The 20,251-nt window shown below is 39.0% G+C and overlaps 1 protein-coding gene across 1 annotated transcript in view; it reads left to right on the top strand.

The window, feature by feature from the left end:
- The window catches only part of LOC103594238 (spermatogenesis-associated protein 5-like), a 61,484-nt gene extending 41,447 nt beyond the window's left edge, over positions 1 to 20,037 (top strand). The window contains exon 2 of the mRNA XM_008577445.1: positions 19,164 to 20,037. Coding sequence (XP_008575667.1) covers positions 19,164 to 19,340 — 177 coding nt within the window. The 3' untranslated portion in view covers positions 19,341 to 20,037. The remainder of the gene's footprint in view (positions 1 to 19,163) is intronic.
- The last annotated feature ends 214 nt before the right edge of the window (positions 20,038 to 20,251 follow it).

Raw genomic sequence — 20,251 nt, 5'->3', positions numbered from 1 at the left:
GATCAACATGACACATCTACCGTTGGATACTTTAGGATGGAGGAGACCAGAGAGATGGCTGAGCTGAAGGTGAACTTTCCAAAGGCATTTGCATAGGAGTGATATTTGAAGTCATGAGAGTAGATTCATTCTTTGAGAGATGACAGGTAAAGACCAAAAACCACGGGCCAAGAATAATATATCTACATTGTACATTTCTATGGCATATAAGCATGTGATCTTCTGAGAATAAGAAGCTAGTTCTAGCCCTTTACCATGTGCATGAAAAGTTGATGTTAAGAGAACCACACTAGTATGACTCACCTGGATAAATAAGATCATCCTGATTTTCCTTATCACTTCTCTAAGTCTATGATCACTGCCCCTGACAATTTAGGAGCTGTGTCTGTGCTGACCTAATCCCACTACCAGCCCCATTAGTATTGCTACTGCCTCTACCATTACAACAAGTATTAGTAGCAATGGTGATCACCAGAAGGCAGTGACTGAGTGTGGGTCAGCTCCAGTAGCCAGGCTTAAGAGAAAAGCTGGGTCAGTATAGTATGAAGCCACTTGTAGATGTGGAGAGGTGGAGTTGTGACTGGAGCTGGCAGAGCCTGGAGGCCTTGGAAGGCTGGTTTGGGCAGAACAAGGTGAAAAATGGGAAGAACAGAAGCAAGTAAAAGAGCCAGAAATATGATTTCTAACACTTAACTTTTCTAAAATTTGAAAAGGCAAAATTCTGAAATCATACCCATGCTGCAGTGAATGGGAGCATTCTACCAGGTTCTTTTCTCTTTGCTGAAATCTGACTTTTGTCCTACTTAACTGTCTTGAGACTTTGATTGATATGTATAAATAAATATTAAAATGAAAAGGGAACAAAAGACTGGAAACAACTCAAATGTCAATCACTTGGGGCTAGGTTGAATAAATTATGTAGCTGTAAAAGGAATGAGAATAGCTCTCTATATAGCTGTCAAGTGATCTCTAGGATAAATTACTAAGTGAAAAAGGTAAAGTAGAGAAAAGTGTGAATAGCAAAGAAAGTGGTAGGAGTGGGTTAAAAAAAAAGCTTCCCTTTATAAATATATCTCAGCTAGTAAGTGAAGAAGGAATAACAAAAATAGGATAGCACCAGTCTGTAATCCTAATGAAGTAAAAGACCTGGACAATAATAAGTGACTACTAAACCATAAAAAGAGGGCAACCACTATCTTGGCTATTTTTCTCTTAAAAGAGGCCATTTATAATAAATAGTTCTTCAAGTAAGTTTAATGGTCTTTCCATTCCTGAATACTCAATCTAATTTGTACAAATAAGGATTAAGATGTATAGAATATTACAGAAGATCCTTATATTTAGATCGTGTTTTTGTGGTAAGGAAATGCCAATTCTTCACTATAAACATGTTTTTAAATTGCCCTTTATTAGTCCAAGTGATAGCAATACCCTGTATCATTAGGTAGAAATAAACTATTCATTATATTGTAAATCTCTGTTAACTATGTCCTAGTTCTGTCCTGCTACCTAGAAGATATAAGCAGAAAATATTGCTCTAAAATTATGTCACTTTGTTCTCCTCATAAAGAATTCAGTTTGTTAGTTTCTACATTTTTAAACTGTTGAAACTGACCCAAATATGTACTAACTACCATTGTAGCTCAAACCCAAGGAGATATTTTCTTTTTTTTTTTTTTCCTTTTTGTCTTTTTTCGTGTCCGGCAACGGATCGCAACCCTCAGTGTTGCACCCACACCTCGCTCAGCCAGTGAGCGGGAACCAGTCTGTATGTGGGATCCAAACCCTCGGCGGGAGCGCCACCGCACTCCCAAGCGGTGCACTGTAGCAGTGCGCCACCGGGCTGGCCCCCAAGGAGATATTTTCTAAAATCAATTTTTACTAAAGTACTTTCTACTTAAAATTTTTTAAAAAGTGGGGCAACGAGACATTATACTCATCTCAGCATCACTTATGAAGTATTTGTTCAAAAAAATAAAACCTAAATCTATTCAAGCCTCTAGATCTTTTTGTAAGTTTATAGGCAATACTGGAGACAGGGCAACATGTTAAATAACACTACTGGGATGTAGTCAGCAAAATCAGGAATATAGGAAACTATATAGGCCATATGATCCCGTTTCTTTAACATAAATTGTAAGGGAAAAGAGGGAGAGAAATCCTTTAGTAATGAGATATATTGACTAAATGCAATGTTTCACTTCTATTTTGGTCCCAATTCAAACAGACCAGCTGTGAAGTACATTTATGACTAATTGACAAAATTTTGACATTGACTAAATATTGATAATATTAAGAAATTATTGCTATTTTTAATGTGGAATCAAGGTTTTATGGTTATGCTTTTTTAAGAAAAATTATTTTAGAACCATATGCTGAAATATTTATGGATTAAATGTGATTCTGGGAGTGGCTTCAAAAAAATTCAGTGTTGTATCGGGAATTAGGATTAAAGTGTAGATGAAACACGATCAGGCATGTGTTGATCATTCACCTGGGCAGCAGGTGAATGAGAACTCACTGTGTATTAATCTCTGTACTGTTGTATGTGTTTGAATTTTTCATAGTTAAAAAAAAAATAAGTAAGCAAGGAAGAAAAGAAGGTAGTATTATTTTCTCCCATAATGTTCACTAATAATTTGAGTTTCCCCTATCTCCTCTTTGTCCCTTTTTTAAGGGAGAAAGAATTGGGCAAGTTTACAAAGTGGGGTGGAGCTGTTGTGAAAGACACTTTAAATCATTTTTCAGCCACGCGGAATTATAGAATGAAGTTAAAGTTCTCCAAACTTGGAATGCTGTACACTTCATTCTAACCCTCTTTAAGCTCTGTCAACACACATTTCCAGTTACATGCACCATTTTAATTGAATTTAGGGACTGTCTCCAAATAAAATTTTCATAAGCTTCCAAACTGAACAGCTCCAGATTTGAGTTTTGTAGTCTGTTAGCTATTCATGACCCTTGCCCCCCTCCCAAAAAAGTTGAGTTTTTGTTTGCTTTCTCTTCTGATTTTGATTGAGTCTTCTCCAGCTGCCAAAAAAAAAGAATAGATTTAACACAAAGATAGCTTCTTTTGACTTTGACCATATCCTATACTGTAATCATCATTCAAAAAGAATAGCTTAACTTTCTTATACATTCCATAGTCATTTTCAAATAAGCTAATTGGTGTCCCTTGAGGCTTTTCAACTTAATTCTATTTTGGATGATGTCTGTGGCCTCTAAATTAGCTGTATAGCCCAAGATGTTATCTGGACCCTGAATGAGCAACATGCCGTGGACATAAAGTCCATAGTGGCACTTTTTCAACAATACATTTTGAGTCAGTGTGTTGCCAAGACATCATGTGAGAGGAAGCAGTATACAAGCAACACATATTTATAAAGATAAAAGGCATTATTTTTAAATCCTCTCAGTCATTCCCTCCACCAACCAACATAGGCCTGTGCCAAATCACCTGTTCAGCCCTCCCAAGGATCTTTACTCTTCCACCCAAAAAGCTAGAGTTGCCATGTTATCACAGTATGACCACACACACACACACACACACACACGATTTAGCACACACACGATTTAGCACACAAAACATGACCTGATTCAATTTGGCCCCATTGTATAGTACCCTTTCCTAGCCATAGTAACTGAACTAGGCCAAACAGACTTTCCAGAGATTTTTTTAGTTTCTAATACTGAGAAAATGAGGACTTTCTGGTGGCTAAAGCTGTGAGATATAAAACATAGGAACTGTATGTGGTCATGTGAAGCCAAAGTACAGAGAGAAGCAGAGATAAAAATTATGAAGGGAGAATCCTGATGGCATTTCAGTTCCTGGTTCCAGTTGTCCCACTGTTACCCAGCCACAGTCCTGTCTTTATGTTCTCTTAGACCCAGTAATATCAGTGTAATCAATTTTCTCCTCTTTGATTCAAATTGAGTTTCTTTCCCTATTAATTGAGCCCTAATATACAACATAAGTCACAAATGATTGCACATATGTAGGGAAATAAGAGAAGCTGAGGCAGAATCTAGCCCACCTTGCTCAAAGGCATTCACAAAGGTAGTGTGAAAACTACTTGTGAGTCCCCTTTGATTAAAGTTAGCTTGGTCGTGTTTGTTACAATAATTAAAGGATACATTTTAAACTCTTCAGGATTTAGGTTTCTTCTTGAAACAGATCAAAAGTATTCAATAAAAGATTGATATAAAAATTTAGTAATTCTGAGGTTAACCCAAAACTTAATGTAATCTTTCATGGGAACATTTGGAGGTTGGGGGCTGAGATTGCTAAATTCCACAAATATTACTAAAATGAGCAATCGGCAGAAAGATATTTTAAAATATTTTGTTCCAGCATGTAAAATCTCATTTTATTACAGAATTCTTTTGTTAAAGGCACAGCTATGCTGGGCTACTGCCAAAGTGATGGGATCTTAACAGGCCAGTTAATTTTAAAAGATTCACAAATTCTGGGCCTTGGAACTACTGATGGTAAAGTGTATTTCACTCTTTAATATAGTGTTTAAACTTACACCACATCTTGTGAACTTATGTGCATCTGCGAGAGAGAGAGAGAGAGAGAGAGAGAGAGTGTATGTGTGTACATATGAATGTAGATTGTTTATTTCAAAGAGACAAAATTGGTCGGGAAGAGCAGGGAAAACCTGTGAAATAATTCAGAGTTTCTGCTGGCTCTCATGTTCTTCAGTGTAATTGTAAAATTTGTACAAAAAATATCTTGAATTCAAAGAGACAAAATTGGTCGGGAAGAGCAGGGAAAACCTGTGAAATAATTCAGAGTTTCTGCTGGCTCTCATGTTCTTCAGTGTAATTGTAAAATTTGTACAAAAAATATCTTGAATACACTGTCCCAAAGGTGGTCTGGGTTTATTTCCAGTTCGATGTCAGCATGCTAAAATGAAGTTGCTTGTTACCAAGACATAGCCTAATGTTTAGTGATTAGATCTCCAAATGAAAATGTATAGCCTTAAGAAGAAATTCTTGACACTTGCTTCAATGTTCTCCTCTTAACATTACATGGTGTTTTTATGTGTATATTTTATTGTTCATAATAGAGAATACATTGACTGAGATCGCAAAATGGTTTCCGTTGTATTATAATGCCCTTGTGTCCGGTTGATTCACATCTCTGTGAAAAAAAATTCTGTTCAGTTAGAAATGTCTACAGGTCTCTTTCCAGTGATACATTTTTGATGGTTAGAAATCTGAAGGAAGTTCACCTACTTCAAAATGATGATGTAAAGCATATGGATACAAGCTGACCAGTTAGTTCTGTTCGTTAGAGTTTGGTGTTGGTAACACCAAGGTCAAGGGTTCAGATCCATATACGGAACAGTTGCCAAAATAAATAAAGTATATAGATTCAGTCCTAAGATATACTAAATACTTACACTTAAATACCCTCAATTTTATGCCTTTAAACTTTATAAACTAGGTGAATAATCTATCCTTTAAAAATTCACCATTAACTCTTCAAATATATCGTGTGACATTTCCAATACCAAACCAGTCCCACCAAGTGTTAATTTAATTACATCTTTTAAATTTAAATTTTCTTAAAAAATGATTTATTCATTATCAACAAGGTGTTTCATCCACCCTTCTTTTTCCACAACACTTTCCATATCTGTGGGCTGCTATTATGGCCTTTCTCATAATTATTAGTTTAGGATTAACAAGCAGACATTTTTCAGTATTTCCCTAGGATACTCATGGCTTTTCTCATTGCAGAACTTGACACAAACCTCATTCTCTCATTAGCATTCTTGCTAAGGAATTTGGATAATAGTAGTTAAGAAAGAATGTTTAGGTTTGATAGTCCATTAAGTAATAGACTTAATGATCAGAAGAGAAAAGTGCATGAATATTTTGGTTAAAGCCTCATAACCTGAATTATCTTTATTCTCCACTTTGGCCTGGACAAAGAGTAGCTGCAATGAAAATGATTTTTAAGTTCTATATCACATATATAATTTTTTTAATTGTTAAAAGGCAGGCTGTGGAGCGCACTATTGGCTTTCAAATCAGTGAAATCAGAAATTTCTCCCTTTTTTTCACCCTCTTTTTAGAGGACATGCAGGAAATAAAGTTCAAAGGGTATCTCAGTCCTTATAAGATGACAGCCCATATAATTTTGCAAAGAAGGAAACAACTCCCTCACATTAAATACCCAGTGTGTTGTGTTAGTACCAAACATCAAAACCTACATGCATTTAAATTCACTCATTGGTTAACTGAAATTATACATAGTTAATACGTAATACGTACCCCTTATAAATTCTAATCTTATGTTGGGAACTTGGGTTTTAAACTCCTTAACTATTGTACTTAAATTTGCAGTCTTACTGTCTTATTAACCTATGTTATTGTAGTTTTTTTGTTATTTTTTCCCTTTTTTTTTTTCTTTTAACATTTAATTACATTTTTGTGGGGTACAGTGTGTTATTTCATTTTTATTCTTTTTTCTAATTTATTTATTAATATTTTTTTACATTCTAAGATGTTGTGGAGCAGTGAGGGGGAGGTGGAGAGGGAAAGAGGGAGTCAAATAGGGTGAGAGGAAGAGGAAGGAGAGAGGGTGTGGTCCAGGCCCATGGCAACCCCCTCATTCTGGCAGGGGAGACCAGGGAGCTTCAACCAGCGGCTAGGTCATTGCTGGGCTGGATGCAGATATCAGGGGGGTGTGACTGAAGCCCTCAGCCCCCCACTGCCCTGGCTCAGCCCAAGGTGTTTCTGGTGATGGCTCAGTTGTCATCGCTGGGCTGGGTGCGGACATTAGGGGGACATGGTTGAGGTCCTTGGCCTCCCACTGTCCCAGCTCAGGAACCCAGGATGTTTCCAGTGGCAGCTCAGTGGTCATCATTGGGCTGGTTGCAGATGTCAGGGGTGTGTGGCTGAGGCCCATAGCCCTCCCCCTTCCCCAGCTTGGGAGCCCAGGGGGCTTCTAGGTTTTATAGATGTTCTTTGGTGGTGTCAGATCGTTATTGGTTAATATCAAACTCTGTCTCTGATCTGTGGGTTTTTTGTTTTTTCTTTCAGTTTTGTGTTGGATTATTCACTGTTAGTTCACTTAAACTCTGCAGTGGAACTAATTTGTTGTCCTTTGGTTATTTCTTAAATGGGGGAACTTCCTGTGGGAACCAGCACTTGGTCCCTGTGGTTTAGCTAAATTGCTGCTTTGCTGCTGATTCCCTGGGGAAGGCTTTTGGTGCAGCTCAGGTTTTAATTGTTGACCTTATAATCACTTCCAGGTCTTGTGAGGTCAGGTACATCTGGTTTGTGTGAAAACTCTGGTTTGGGCCTGACTCTTTTCAGCAAACTGCACCCCCTGCAGTTTTATTTCTGACCATTCTACACTGAGTGAGCCTGTGCTGATTGGAGGGCAGGTCAGCTATCCATGCTGAGCCCCAGTGTTCCCCTGGTGGCCCATCTCCCTCACCACCCACACTCCAAACACTTCCTATGGAATGGGTCATGTGTGGGTTGTGATGAGTCACTGGCCTCTGAGTGACTCCTTTTTTCAGGTTTTGTGGCTCCTTTCCTTTGTGGGTTCATGGGAACCCTGTTAGTGGTTATGCTGGCCTGGAGGACACCAAGGCCCTCTTCTCCCCTGCCACTTCCCAGCAACTTCATACGAAGGGTACAGCAGCAGCTTTTGCCAGCTCTTGCTCTGTGTGCTCACCAGGGCCAGCCTTGAAGCGGCTTTGGCTCGAAATGGTGGGAACAATCCTTTCTCTCATAATGGCTTCCGTAGGTCTCTCCTCCTCTTCCCCCTAGCTCTAGTGGTCCCAGCTTGGCTGTCATTGCTTTTTAATAGTTGTAAACTGGTCGATTTGTGGGGAGAGTGACACTGGGGACCGTTTATTTCGCCATCTTGACTGGAAGCCTTTTTTGGTTTTTTTTAATAAATGAAAATAGGATATAGTTCTTTAGGTTCCTCTTCATGTCAATAAAGACTTAAATAAGCATTCTGTTATACTTAGGGGCAGCTGTTAAAATTTTCTAGAGTACAAGAGCAGAGTCTAAGAAAGTAAAAACTACTTGCCTCTAGCATAATCAACTCCATTTTCTAGTCTCCAACTGATAACTCCAGCCAAATTGTATTCTGGCCTAAGTTATCTAGAAAGGGAAAATTAGGTATTATTATGAAGCATCCATAGCATTTAAGAAGGTTTGAAATATAATTACTATAGAGCAGTGGTTCTTAACCCTTCTGGGTATTGGGTCCTTTTTAGGCAATGATGAAAGCTTTGAACCCTCTCTCTAGAAAAACACATATATGTATATATAGGTATATGTTTTCATAGGTTTCGGTATATTCTTAGACCCATCTAGATATCCATGGACCCTGGGTTAAGAATCTTTTCTATATGGCCAATAAATACACAAAACTGGTGAAATTCCACTTGAAATAATGTCCAAAGAAGACAATGTTACTTTATTATTATTTGAATTTAAAACAAAATATAATTTGACCTTCTAAACCAATGGATTATAAACAACATAAGCATTATCAGGCAGAGGAAATAGAGACCATCTTAAAAATGTAAAAATAGGGGAATATATAATTAGTGTTTTCAGAATATCTTATTTGATGGTGATGGTGTGCTTTCACTTAATTAAAACCTTTTTTATTGATTGATATGCTAGAGGAGGAAAAGGGCTTTCCTTTCTTTTAGAAAGAATACTTCTGTCAAGGAAAATGACAGCCATTAAATAAATGTAAAATTAATAATCATATTGTCTGCTCACTTCCCGTTATGTGTTAATGATATATTTGTTGTTTGCTCACAGAGACCTAGCTGCAGATGCCCTTTAGCTAGCTACAGATTGTCAAGTCATTTTATCTATGTAACACAGATAGCCATTAACACCATACCACTATTTAAAATGATTTTAGGGATGCCAAGCAAGTCTGCTGATCAGCTCAGGCCAACCTGAAGATGATTGGAGAATGGGAAAGGAATGAAAGAACCCAATACAGATTAAGACTGGATGTAAAGGTGCAAAAGGTTCTAATGCCCAAACACTTCATTCTGCAAGTACTTAGAGTTCAGGATCTCAAACTAGACTACCCAGAAGCTAACAGAGTTTCAAAGCAGGCAACTTTATGTGTGTATCAGTGAGGCAAGATATGGGGGCTGGCAGTAAAGACAGCTGAGAGATGAGGAAACATAGAGTATATTAAAAGCGATTAACACCCTTGCCCACCTGCCCCCTCTACTCTAGCCTCTGCCTCCCAAGCTCCTAAAACACTGGCAGGGGAGGATCAAGTCCTTCAGACTTGGGGAGGAGTCCTGGAGCTCTTCAGGTACCTGAACTTTGCTTGTTTTCCTCTCCTAAGGACAAGTCCTGTCCTCTCTATGTCTGGGACCAACCTAAAGCTCTTCCATATGTGGTTGCTTTTACGCAAAGTTTGGTGCCTTTTTCAGGGCTCCACCAGCTTTCTGGCCATAGCTTGGTCATCAGCACCACTGGAGCCCAGAAAACACATCTCAATGTAAGATGACTCATAGTGCCAGAGACATTTTTATAGTAGACAGTTATCTTGGTAGCAGTTGTCCCAGCAGGAAGGGTGTGTGTGTGTGTGTGTGTGTGTGTTGGGGTGGTGGTGGGGGAGTGAGTATTAAGGCAAAAACTAGCTTATTATATTCTCTGTTCAGAGTTGACCGCAGCAGGAGACCTTTTTTTGTATTTGCAGAGGTAATTGGTCAAGGACGTGCTAACCTGGTGTGTCTGGGATATAGAACAGGATTGAGGCTTGCAGGGCCTTAATGGAACTTCTAGTCTAGTAAGGGAGATAGACATTTAACACAAGTAACTCTATATCTGAACAATTATTATATGGCAGAGTAGTACAGGTGGCTATGAGACCATAAAACAAGTGATCCTAAAACAATGAGGCATGGAGAGATTGTGAGATTGCCTCTAAGAATGCCTCCCTGTGGAAATGTTTACACCGAACCTTGAAGATTAAATAGATGAACTAGTGCTTTGCACACCATGAAAAGTCCGCCATGAAAGCAGGACTTTGTTTCTTCATTGCTGTATTTCCCAGTGCTTGTTACCTTGTAGTTGGTCAATTAAGATTTCTTGAATAAATGAATGAATATGAGGCAGCCAACTTCTGTTTTCCTTCTTCCCTACCATAGTGGTTGCTGTGCTCTCCATTTCCATATCAGTTGATTTGTTCTTTTCAAAACTAAAAATACTCCTTTTTATCTTATTATGGTTCCATTAAAGTAGAAACATTTAGAATTCCCACAGGTGCAAATGCTTGTAGAAACAATATGCTGGAAAAATTAAATGAAAACTCAAGACTTTTCTAGCCCCAAAGCTCTATGAAATAATCAATTCATTTGTAAATTATAAAAAAACAAAAAGCTTCTCCGTGCAAGTAATAATAAAAGGTTGTATAGTGGATGTATACATACCTCAGCTATATATTTTAAAGACCTCAAAATAACTTTAATTTAGCAGAATTAAGCAGTCACATGTTTTTTCGCCTTCTCTAATGTCATTAGGCTTTGAATGTGTCTTTACAGAAATTTTTATTTTGTTTTGAGTCAGTGCCGTGTATGGCATTCGACATTGTATGACTTTAACATAATTCCAGATGGATTAACTATCATAAAGCTGATTTTGCACACAATCCAAGGGAATTTAACTGAAGAGCAATAGTTAGGTAATTCTTTAAGTCTGAAATCTGTCTTCCAAAATTCTCACTTCTCACCTCCCTACTAAAAGTTTTTCGGTGGAGTGGGGATTTTTAAAGCACTTTACGTGCCACTTTCTTCCCCTCTGAACCTCCTCTCCAGCACCATTTTACTCTCTGAGCTGCTCTCCTAGTAGTTTGGGGCACCCCTTGCTGTTTGTGCCTGCCACAGTCTGACTTCCATCTGCCGCTCTGCAGCCAGGGGCCTGCTGCGCTCCCTTCAGTCACATCTTTCATGCCTGGCCATTCAGCCACCTTTCAGGGCGTCTCAATGGGCCGGGAGAATGGGCCCTCCCTCTGCATCCACATGAGCACATAATCTCCCAGGTAGCCTCCTCCTTGAAGCATCTCCAGTGCATGTTGTTCGCAAACAGCAGGACACCACTCTCTACTGGGTTCCTAATCCCTCCAACACATCGAGGAAGGAGGTCGCGGGGCTACAAAAGTGAAAAGAAAAGCGAGGGGGCGGGTGAGCGGAGCGAACACAATGTCAGCGCTCGGGCCCTCCAGCGGCTGCGCCACAATCAGCGCCAGCTGCAGCCCAATTAAGCTCAACAGGTCACAGGTGTTCCAGACAGAAGATGCTTTTAACAAAACCACTTTCTCGAAAATACCTAAGACTTTTTTAAGCACAGAAGCCCATTTCTTTTGGTGGATTCCTTAAAGCTATTTGTACACTTGAAATACAAAGAGGCCAGAATCACATTTAGGCCTCACTGGAAGGCGTGCTTTCCTCATGCCTAACAGCAGGAGTAGCGGTCAGGCCGCCGCTGCCGACCCCAAAGACAGCATCTCTGCCAATGCGTGGATTCAGTGTGCAGCTGCTGGAGAAAGGGCGTGGCGGGAGTCCCTCTCCTCCTGCCCAGTCTCTCCTTATATTGCAGCCGGAACTGTGCAGTCCACCCACTCACGCAAGAAATTGCTGCTTGGCCGTATCCTTGTACTCTTAAATAGCAGTCTCTAGGATGCAGTTGTAGTTTTCCTATGAACTTCTAAGTAGCCTAGCCATGTGCTGGTTAAACTAGGTGTACAAATTCAGCTATCAAGAGCTACTTTTCCTTCTCATCTAAGGTTACCTAATAAATAAGCTTCCTCTTCTGGAACGTTTAAAATTGTTGACTTGGGTTTCTCCACAGATTCGAAAGCTTCCTGTGCCTGTGCAGGGGTGGGGTAGGGAGTGACTGGAACCAAATGGAATTTTAGTCGGTTGTTTAAGCTGCCTTGGGAACTTTGTTACCCTTCTACCTTTCTTTGAGGACACAGATAATCTCTGGGAGATAGTTAGGAATTAAGCGGTGATGGTTTAATTAGAATTTCAGCATCCCTATTGGAAAGGCGTAGGATCTTGGTTCTCCTCATCCACAGACCTATTTGTAGCAACATCTCTTTTCCCAAGCTTTCATGCCACTGACGGGTATGTTTTCCTGTTGATTACTGTAATCTCTGTAGAGCCAATAGCAAGGAAGTGCAGATACTCTCCAGGCCTTATCTGAAAATGGAAGTAACTTCTTAAATTGACTGTTGGGTTGGTGATTTCTCAATGCACCAGAAAAGAAGCTAGTGCTGCTGTTAAACTGAAAAGAACAAGGGAAGAGTTATAGCAGAGCCAGGATAACTACCCAGAATAATGCCCAACATTTTCAGTTTTTCCTTCCTGTTGATTAGTTTTTGGTAAACAGCCTTTGCTGTGACTGTTACTCTTTATCACCTCATTTAAAAAAATTATTACTGCCTGCTTAGAATCCATGTTGATTTTAATTTTTGCAATATGCCTGTTTCTGTTTCATTAAGCTGAGACACCTGTTTAAACTCTTCTTGTCTTGTGGATTGAGGGAAAGAACTGTAGGCTATGTATAAGAGGTTTCATTTTTTCTGCAGTTGAAGTAAGACATTGTTCTTATTCTTTATGGCATTAAGAATTTGCACAATTGCCTCTTTTGCCCTTTTGCATTTAAAAGTGAGGTAATTAGATTTCCCAAGGTTCAATGGTCAAGAGCCTTCTCGTCCTGGAGAGTTGCTTCCCCACACTGCTGGTAAGTGGAGTTGTCTCACGTAATCCAGTTATTGCTATATTGTTGTTTCTAAAGGCACTGCTGTTTCAGAGTACAAGCATGGCATGAAAATTCATACTCATATATCCCTTTGCTTTCATTGCTGAGTTGCTTTTTCCCGCATTAGAAAATAATTACTATTTTACTCAGTGACTTTGTTTTGAAGATTTCTAAATATTTCACTAAAAATCTTTTCCCTTCCTATCTCTTAGGAATTCTTCTCAAATATGCCTAAATCTTTCACATAGAGAGTTCCTGATTGTTGTTTTACGGTTTTGTCAGATATCTGATAGTCAGGTCTGTCATTACTGCTAAATGAATGGAAAGAGAATTTGTGTCATGTTGGCACCAAATAAATTGATGTCATGGCCACTGAAACAAAACCATGTCTTAGTCTAGCTATGACAGTGAAATCTTGGACTCATTCTACTTGTCTTTTGTCTCATTTTCTCATTTCCACAAGCAGATGATGTTTTCACCTTTACAACAAGGCATATATGTATTCTGCAAGCTTGGGTACTGACTTTTTAGTCAAAACTGAGTACGCATATACACTCAGCTTTACAGAGCCAGCCAAAACATTTTTGCTTTTACAGCCTAATGGCAAAAGCAACCTTGCTGGTAGTTGGCTAATAATTCATTTAAATGATCTAGTCTGTAGCCTATGGGGGAAGAGAACAAGATGGTGAAGGGATTAGAGGAAAGCTTCCAAAATCCTTTTTGCCAAAGAAGTTAAGGAGCTCAATTGGCTAAGGGTTTTCTTTCTAAACAGGTTAGTTTAACATTCCAGACAGTCTGTGATTCAAATTCATCTATTCATCTACACATCGTCTCAACAAAGTTCTTCTGTGGCCTCATGGGAAAAATTCAGCTGAATTCTCCCATCAGGGAAATAGTTCCAGACTCCATCTGGCTTTGAATGTGATACCAACTGAGTGATGAGCTTTGTGGTCCCTATGTACACTGTAGAGATAGATATGCACATATATACACACACACTCATTTGGTTTTCTTAAAAACTTCATAGATAGTAATGAGAAAGGTCCCAGTTTAAACTGAAGGCCTTTCTTCTCAGTTCTGTAATATTCATTTCCAAATTTGTGTTGGCAAGTTTGTCTGAAAAGACCTCACTTTTCCAAAGCTTAAAGCAGAAAGGAAAATCCCTCAACAATTAATTATCTTACATTCATCAAGTTAGACAGTAAGTCACTATTTGTACAATTTTTTTTAACAAAGCTTCCATTCTAGTCCTCCAAACCAATATATATTTCTGTATAGTTTGTAAATTTTCCAGAATCTTTCTCAATTCCAGCGCAGTGTTTTTCCATGCCAACGCAAGAAGCTCTTGTCCCTGTGTAACAATTTTGACACCTAAAGAGGCATCCCTCAAAAATAACACAGGTATAATTGTGTTCATGCTAGAATTTGTAACTTATATTACTTCTGCAAAACAAACAAACAAAAAAGCTAGACTCAAAGTAGTGCCACAGACTGAAAACATTGTTTGAGATGAATTTATATCACAGTGTTAAACAATTTTTGCTATTTACTTTATCTTTATTCCAAAAACTTAAGTATAACTGGCAAAGTCTAGATTGTATGAAACATCAATAAACTACTACAGGATATTGGCCAAATATCAGAAAGATGCACATAGCATGCACTTTTTGAAAACTTGTTTGTGGTTAAGGAGCTATCAGTTCAGTTCAGCAGACATGCATTGACGATTTACATATCCCAGAGCACAAATGAGTTCTGTGGCTGCTGCCACTGTTGCTGCCCTTTGACTCCATTAAACTGGCTGGTCCTTCTCCTATCTCTTGGTTTCTTTCCTCCTGCTCAACCCTTTCTCCCTCCTCTTAGTCCTTAAATATGTGTGTCCCTTATGTTTCTGTCCTTCACCTCCTTCCCTTTTCTCTGAATAGTGTAGAGCAAAATTTAAAAGGATATGCGATAAGCAAGAGCCATATTGTGCCTTGAGTTGTTTAGGCTTAGCATCTCTCAAAGTGTGTGCTAAAGGTCACTAGCAAACCATTTACAGGTGTTCTGCCAAAAACAGGGGAGCAGAAGAGTTCCATGGGAAACACTGGGTATCTTAGTCTGTTCAGGCTGCTGTAACAAAACCTGAGACTGGGTAATTTATAAACAATACAAATTATTGCTTACTCTCTGGAGCCTGGAAGTCCAGGATCAAGGCATGAGCAGTTTGGTATCTGGCAAGGGCCCATTCCTCATGGAAGGCTCCTTCTAGCTGCGTCCTCACATGGTGGTAGGGGCAAACTAGCTCCCTTAGGCCTCTTTTGTAAATGCACTGATCCCTTGTTTTGGGGAGACAAATTCAGACCGTAGCACTGGGTTAAAGGAAGTTAAACAGATCATCATTGCTAGGCTTTGCAAAATCTTTAAAATATTATTGTGCACTGTGGGGAACAGAATGTGTATAGTATTGCCCAAAACTTACTTGATCATGGAATACTTCCCCTGAACAGACACTAATATCTCAAGGGAAATGCTGGCATGGGCCATGAGAGCAAGCAGGAAAGGTGTACTTTTGGGGGGGAAAGTATTTTTTCTTGGGAAATATCATATCTCAGAACTCATGTCAAAATAAGTGGCTCCCAGAGCAAACAGAAACCAGCCATCATGAAGTGTACATCCCCCAAATATTTCCATTTCCAGACATACCTTTTTATTTGGATTGGGAGAGAAGAATCAATAGTTCAGTTAATATTTTTCCTGTTGAAATTTCTACTAAGAAGATCTTTCATGAGGAAAAATTTTTTTAAAAAAAAAGGAAACTTTAAGAGTCAGCTGCTTGTGCATCAGCTACTTCTGGATTTGGTTTAGGGCGTTTGAGAGGACTGTCATTGACTAGTATTCACTGTCACTGTGGCACACTTGACTTTGAAAACTCTTTCATTGTTATTTTTTGTGATATTTAATGGTAGAATTACTCTTTTTTTAATTCTCCATTTTACGAGTTCAGTGTAATCCCTAGTCTTTCTCATCCCACCTTGGTGTTTCTTTCCTCACTTTATTCCTTCTCATCAGAATGCCCTTTCCTTACCTGTGTGCATGTCTAAATTCTGTCTCTCACACCTTGCTTTACAAAGCAGTGATTTCTTCCTTCTCTCCACACCAAAGCACTTTTCTTTTACCTCCCTGCCAGTACATCTAATACCATGCCACACTTGGAAATTAACCTATATTTATCCCCTACTGGTTTGTAAGGGAGGACAGATATTGCGTTTTGGATATCTCTGGGTCTTCTACCTGGCCTTACGTAGTTATTGCACAGAGTAGCTTTCAGTAGATGTTGATTTGATGAAAGAGTCACTGTCCTGTTTACAGTTTTCTCCGTTACTGGTTGTATATGGCTAAGTAATGTGGTATGAAAGCAAAAGTGGCAGAAAGGACTGCCTAATTGACTGATTTTCAGGGCATCCTTTATAAATAAAAAGAAACAGGATAATGTTTATTGAAGCAAGTGTTGAATTCAGGGAGTCTTTCTGCCACCCTAGGAAGTACTAACAGCTGCTATACTTCCTCTAAACAAGGAAAAACATCTTCATATGAGGTCCTTGAGTACCAGTATCCAGCTGCTGTTTCCCTTTTCATTGTTTCCGAAAAGTTCTATAGGCCATCCCTATCTAATCCAAATATTTCTCAGTGCTCTGGTCAAAACTCTGTCCAAGTTTTCTGTATCTCATAATTTTGTAGTTCTCCAAATTGGATGGAATTGTTTATTAAAATTTACATCAGTGCTAAATATAGTAGTAGAATTACTTTCAAATGTTAACATATGCTAGAGGCCCCAAGTTACAAACATCCACCCTTCAGGTGGCCACTACTGCTCTGACCATATCTCAACACCAAAGCCCCCTTTGTCACTAACATAACCACAAAAGGCAATTTATAGCTTATACGAAAATTTATAGATGCAGGTGTGAAAGAAGGAAAGATGATCTGCAAAGGGAAATTGCTTAGGGGAGCTGACCCCAGGAACAACCTACTAGGCCTCAGTGACACCCACTTCCCGCTACCTATATTTCTCTTCCTTGCTGTGTTAGACTACCAGTGATTAAAGGAATATAATCATTTCTTCCTCTCCCAGTTTAATTACTGTGTATTAAGAGAGGGAGCCTACCAGACTGTTGGTTCCCTTTCTAAGATATGCCAGCAGTGTTAATCACTCACCATCTGGCCACGTGAACCAAATGCCCAGAACTTTCAAACGTTCTCTCCTGGGCCGGCCCGGTGGCGCACTGCTACAGTGCACTGTTTGGGAGCGTGGCGGCGCTCCCTCCGAGGGTTCGGATCCCACATACAGACCAGCCGCTCACTGGCTGAGCGAGGTGCAGGCGCAACACCGAGGGTTGCGATCCCGTTGCCAGTCCCAGTCCGGTACGGGCGCGACACTGAGGGTTGCGATCCGTTGCCGGTCACGAAAAAAGACAAAAAGGAAAAAAAAAAATAAAGTTCTCTCCTGCTTTCCTCAAACGAAACCAACCCTCCTCCCCCCATTCTGCTGCCCACCATCACTTTACATGTGCTTATCTGGCCACTCTATTTGACATGCTTTCATCAGACTATATATATACATACCTCTGTTAGCAAAATCACTGCATTGTACAAAATTAATAAATGTTCCTAACCATTATGTACTGGGCTTTGTATTCTCTTAGATACGTCTCAGCTATGAAATGTGTAAGACGTGGCATTGGCCCAGGGACCTTGACTTGTCTTCTCCCCTTAGCCTAAGGAGGGAGCCACAAAATGGAACAATGGACATATCCCCTGTACTTAGCCAGGGAGTTGGGTTGCACTCCACCACTCAGCAGGAAATTCAGTGCTCTTTGCCTGTTCCAGTGATTCGTCTAACTTTTTAGCCATGCAGCCGTTGCTTCAAATTCTTGTCCAGATGAAAAAAGTGCTGTTCAGATAGGGGGTGGGTGAGGACTCTCCCTCCCTACTTGGTCCGTTCACTTCCCTTTGTAGAGATCCACAAAGACCCCTTGGAACACAGTGGAGCTGTTGGTTTATCATGCTGGACATTTCAGGACCTTTTAATGTACTTATTAATTATTATAGTCTTGTTTTCAAAAGGACTCTTTTTGCACCAGAACACGTGACGAAGTGCTTTTAGTAATCTCTAGAAGTTTTGGTTTTTTTCTTCAATCAGTTGGTAGCCACTCTCTCTTTTCAGCAAAGTATTAACATGCATAACCACTATAGTTAACTTCAGTATTCATTAATGAAGCCCAGAACTAATAGTTACATTGTCGTAATTTGACAAAGCCACCTAAATCTATGCATGTTTTTTTTGAAAGCTCCCTAAACATGCTGCTAAATCCCCTAAAAAGCTACTAAACTGCTTTGGCAGCCATTAGCCCAGCATAAGCAGAGGAACTCTTTTCAGTAAGTGAACAAACAGAGAAAATATGCTGAATGGCTGGACAAATGTGTTTCAGCTGGCCCTTTCATTTACCTATATAAGGGCACAGTCAATATCAATCACTGTTTTCCCTGTTGCCCTGAAAATCACAATATCTCTTTTCATCCCACAAGCTCTTTTCACCACAGTAGTGTGTCTTTAGAATGGCACTGGCATCAGCCTGCTTCCGCTGTCTGAAGTCCAGAGAGCTTAAAAACACATTTCATGATTCTTGAGCCTTCTTCCCCTTCCGTTTCCTACCACCTACTCTCTTCCCTCCCTCTGCATCCATTCTACCTACTCCCCAGATTCTTTTCAGTTCTTCCAGCTTTCCTTGCTGAGTAAACAGAATTCACTTCTCTGTTCTAATGCAGCTCTCCAAAGTAAATGTAGACAACCCTATGTGATATTCCCAAGATTTAAGAACTCCTTAAAGATGCACATAAAAAATGCTTTTACATCAAAGGTTGAAAGGTATGTGGAAATTCTGTGCTATGACGAGGTGTACTGACGAGCAGGACTTCACTCTGTATCAGAGTATCTCCTTCCTCTGCCCGCCCTTTATCACTTGGTTGCTGCCTCCCCCCAGCACACATGCACACTCATTCTTTGCCATCCTATATTAAAAGTATGTGCATGCATGTCTGTTCCTTTACCAGTAAGAGCAAATGCTCTTAAGAGCAAGTGCTGGTCTTATACATCTTTTTGTGCTCCTCATTCTGAGTACTTAATACATTATTTTGGAATGAAGGAAAGAACAGAAAGCTCTTTATATAATTAATTACCTTTTATCCTTTTGAAAACTTAACTGGAATAACTTTTGCAGATAAATTTCAGCAATGTGTTATGGTTATAGAAGTTACCACAGATGAATATTTAGAATATTACATTTCTAAAAAAGGTATTGGTTATTTCCTCCTTCCTTTTATTATTTTTTTAATTTCAGATTACAGCTGTATGCAGAGAGGCAGCTCTGCTGGCTCTGGAAGAAGATATGCAAGCCAACTGCATTATGAAAAGACATTTTACTCAAGCATTGAGCACTGTCACGCCTAGAATTCCAGACTCATTGAGACGTTTTTATGAAGAATATCAAGAGAAGAGTGGACTACATACACTCTGAGGAAATATACATATTCATTATTCTAAAAATTCTTTCTAGAGAAAATTTGTTTCTTTTCTAAATTTTGTCTTGAGAATGTTAAAAAAAAATCCTTAATAGGCAGCGTGTCTGAAATACATTCACTGGAATTGAGGGGGGTTAGTTCTAATAGACATTTTGAATCTGTGAGTACAATGAAAATATCTCTGGGCATGAGTTCAAATCAGTTTTATCTGGAAATATGTGCTGAGTTTTAAAAAGCAAGTGTTTAGCTTCTTTGTTTTTGATTTGGTTTATTCATTCTGTGAAATGGTTTTCTTACTCTAGAATCTTTTATTGGCTTTCTAAATTGCAAACCCATGGACATCAATTTTATACAAGAACACAAAAAATGTATATGGATAAATTTGTGGTGAAAAATAGTCACAAATCTTTATTTTTGAAGACCAGACAATGAAGTGGCTAAATGTGCCAGCCAGGCTTATGTGGCCCTGTTTCCAAATATGTATTTGTTTTCATTATTATGTACACCTGCATATTCACTTTAGCCTTCTTAACCTGTACTTGTCGCAAAAAAGAAAAAAAGAATTCAGAGTTATTTCATATAATACGATGCCCTTTGAAAGTTTTAAAAATTGCAAGTATAAACCCAGTTCAAGCCTAGAGCAATAAGCTTGGTTTTTTCATAAAATGTTATAAATAAATCATATGAAGTGTTCGTGTTTTAACTTGTACGTTTTTTCAGGTTACCAGTAAACTTTTCAGTTCAAAGATAAACCAAATTGTACTCTTAATCATATTGCCTTATGTTGCATTCTAAATAAGTATATTTATGCTCCTAGTTATTTATCCTTATGATTTCTTGACACTTTAATAATCCATAAATACCTTCAAAAAGCTTTTGTTAAGTAATTCCCTGACTTCCAAATCAG

The sequence above is a fragment of the Galeopterus variegatus genome, unplaced genomic scaffold (assembly GCF_000696425.1).
Source record: "Galeopterus variegatus unplaced genomic scaffold, G_variegatus-3.0.2 Scaffold1512, whole genome shotgun sequence".
NCBI classification, from domain to species: domain Eukaryota; kingdom Metazoa; phylum Chordata; class Mammalia; order Dermoptera; family Cynocephalidae; genus Galeopterus; species Galeopterus variegatus.
This window is presented reverse-complemented; position numbering and strand designations above follow the sequence as displayed.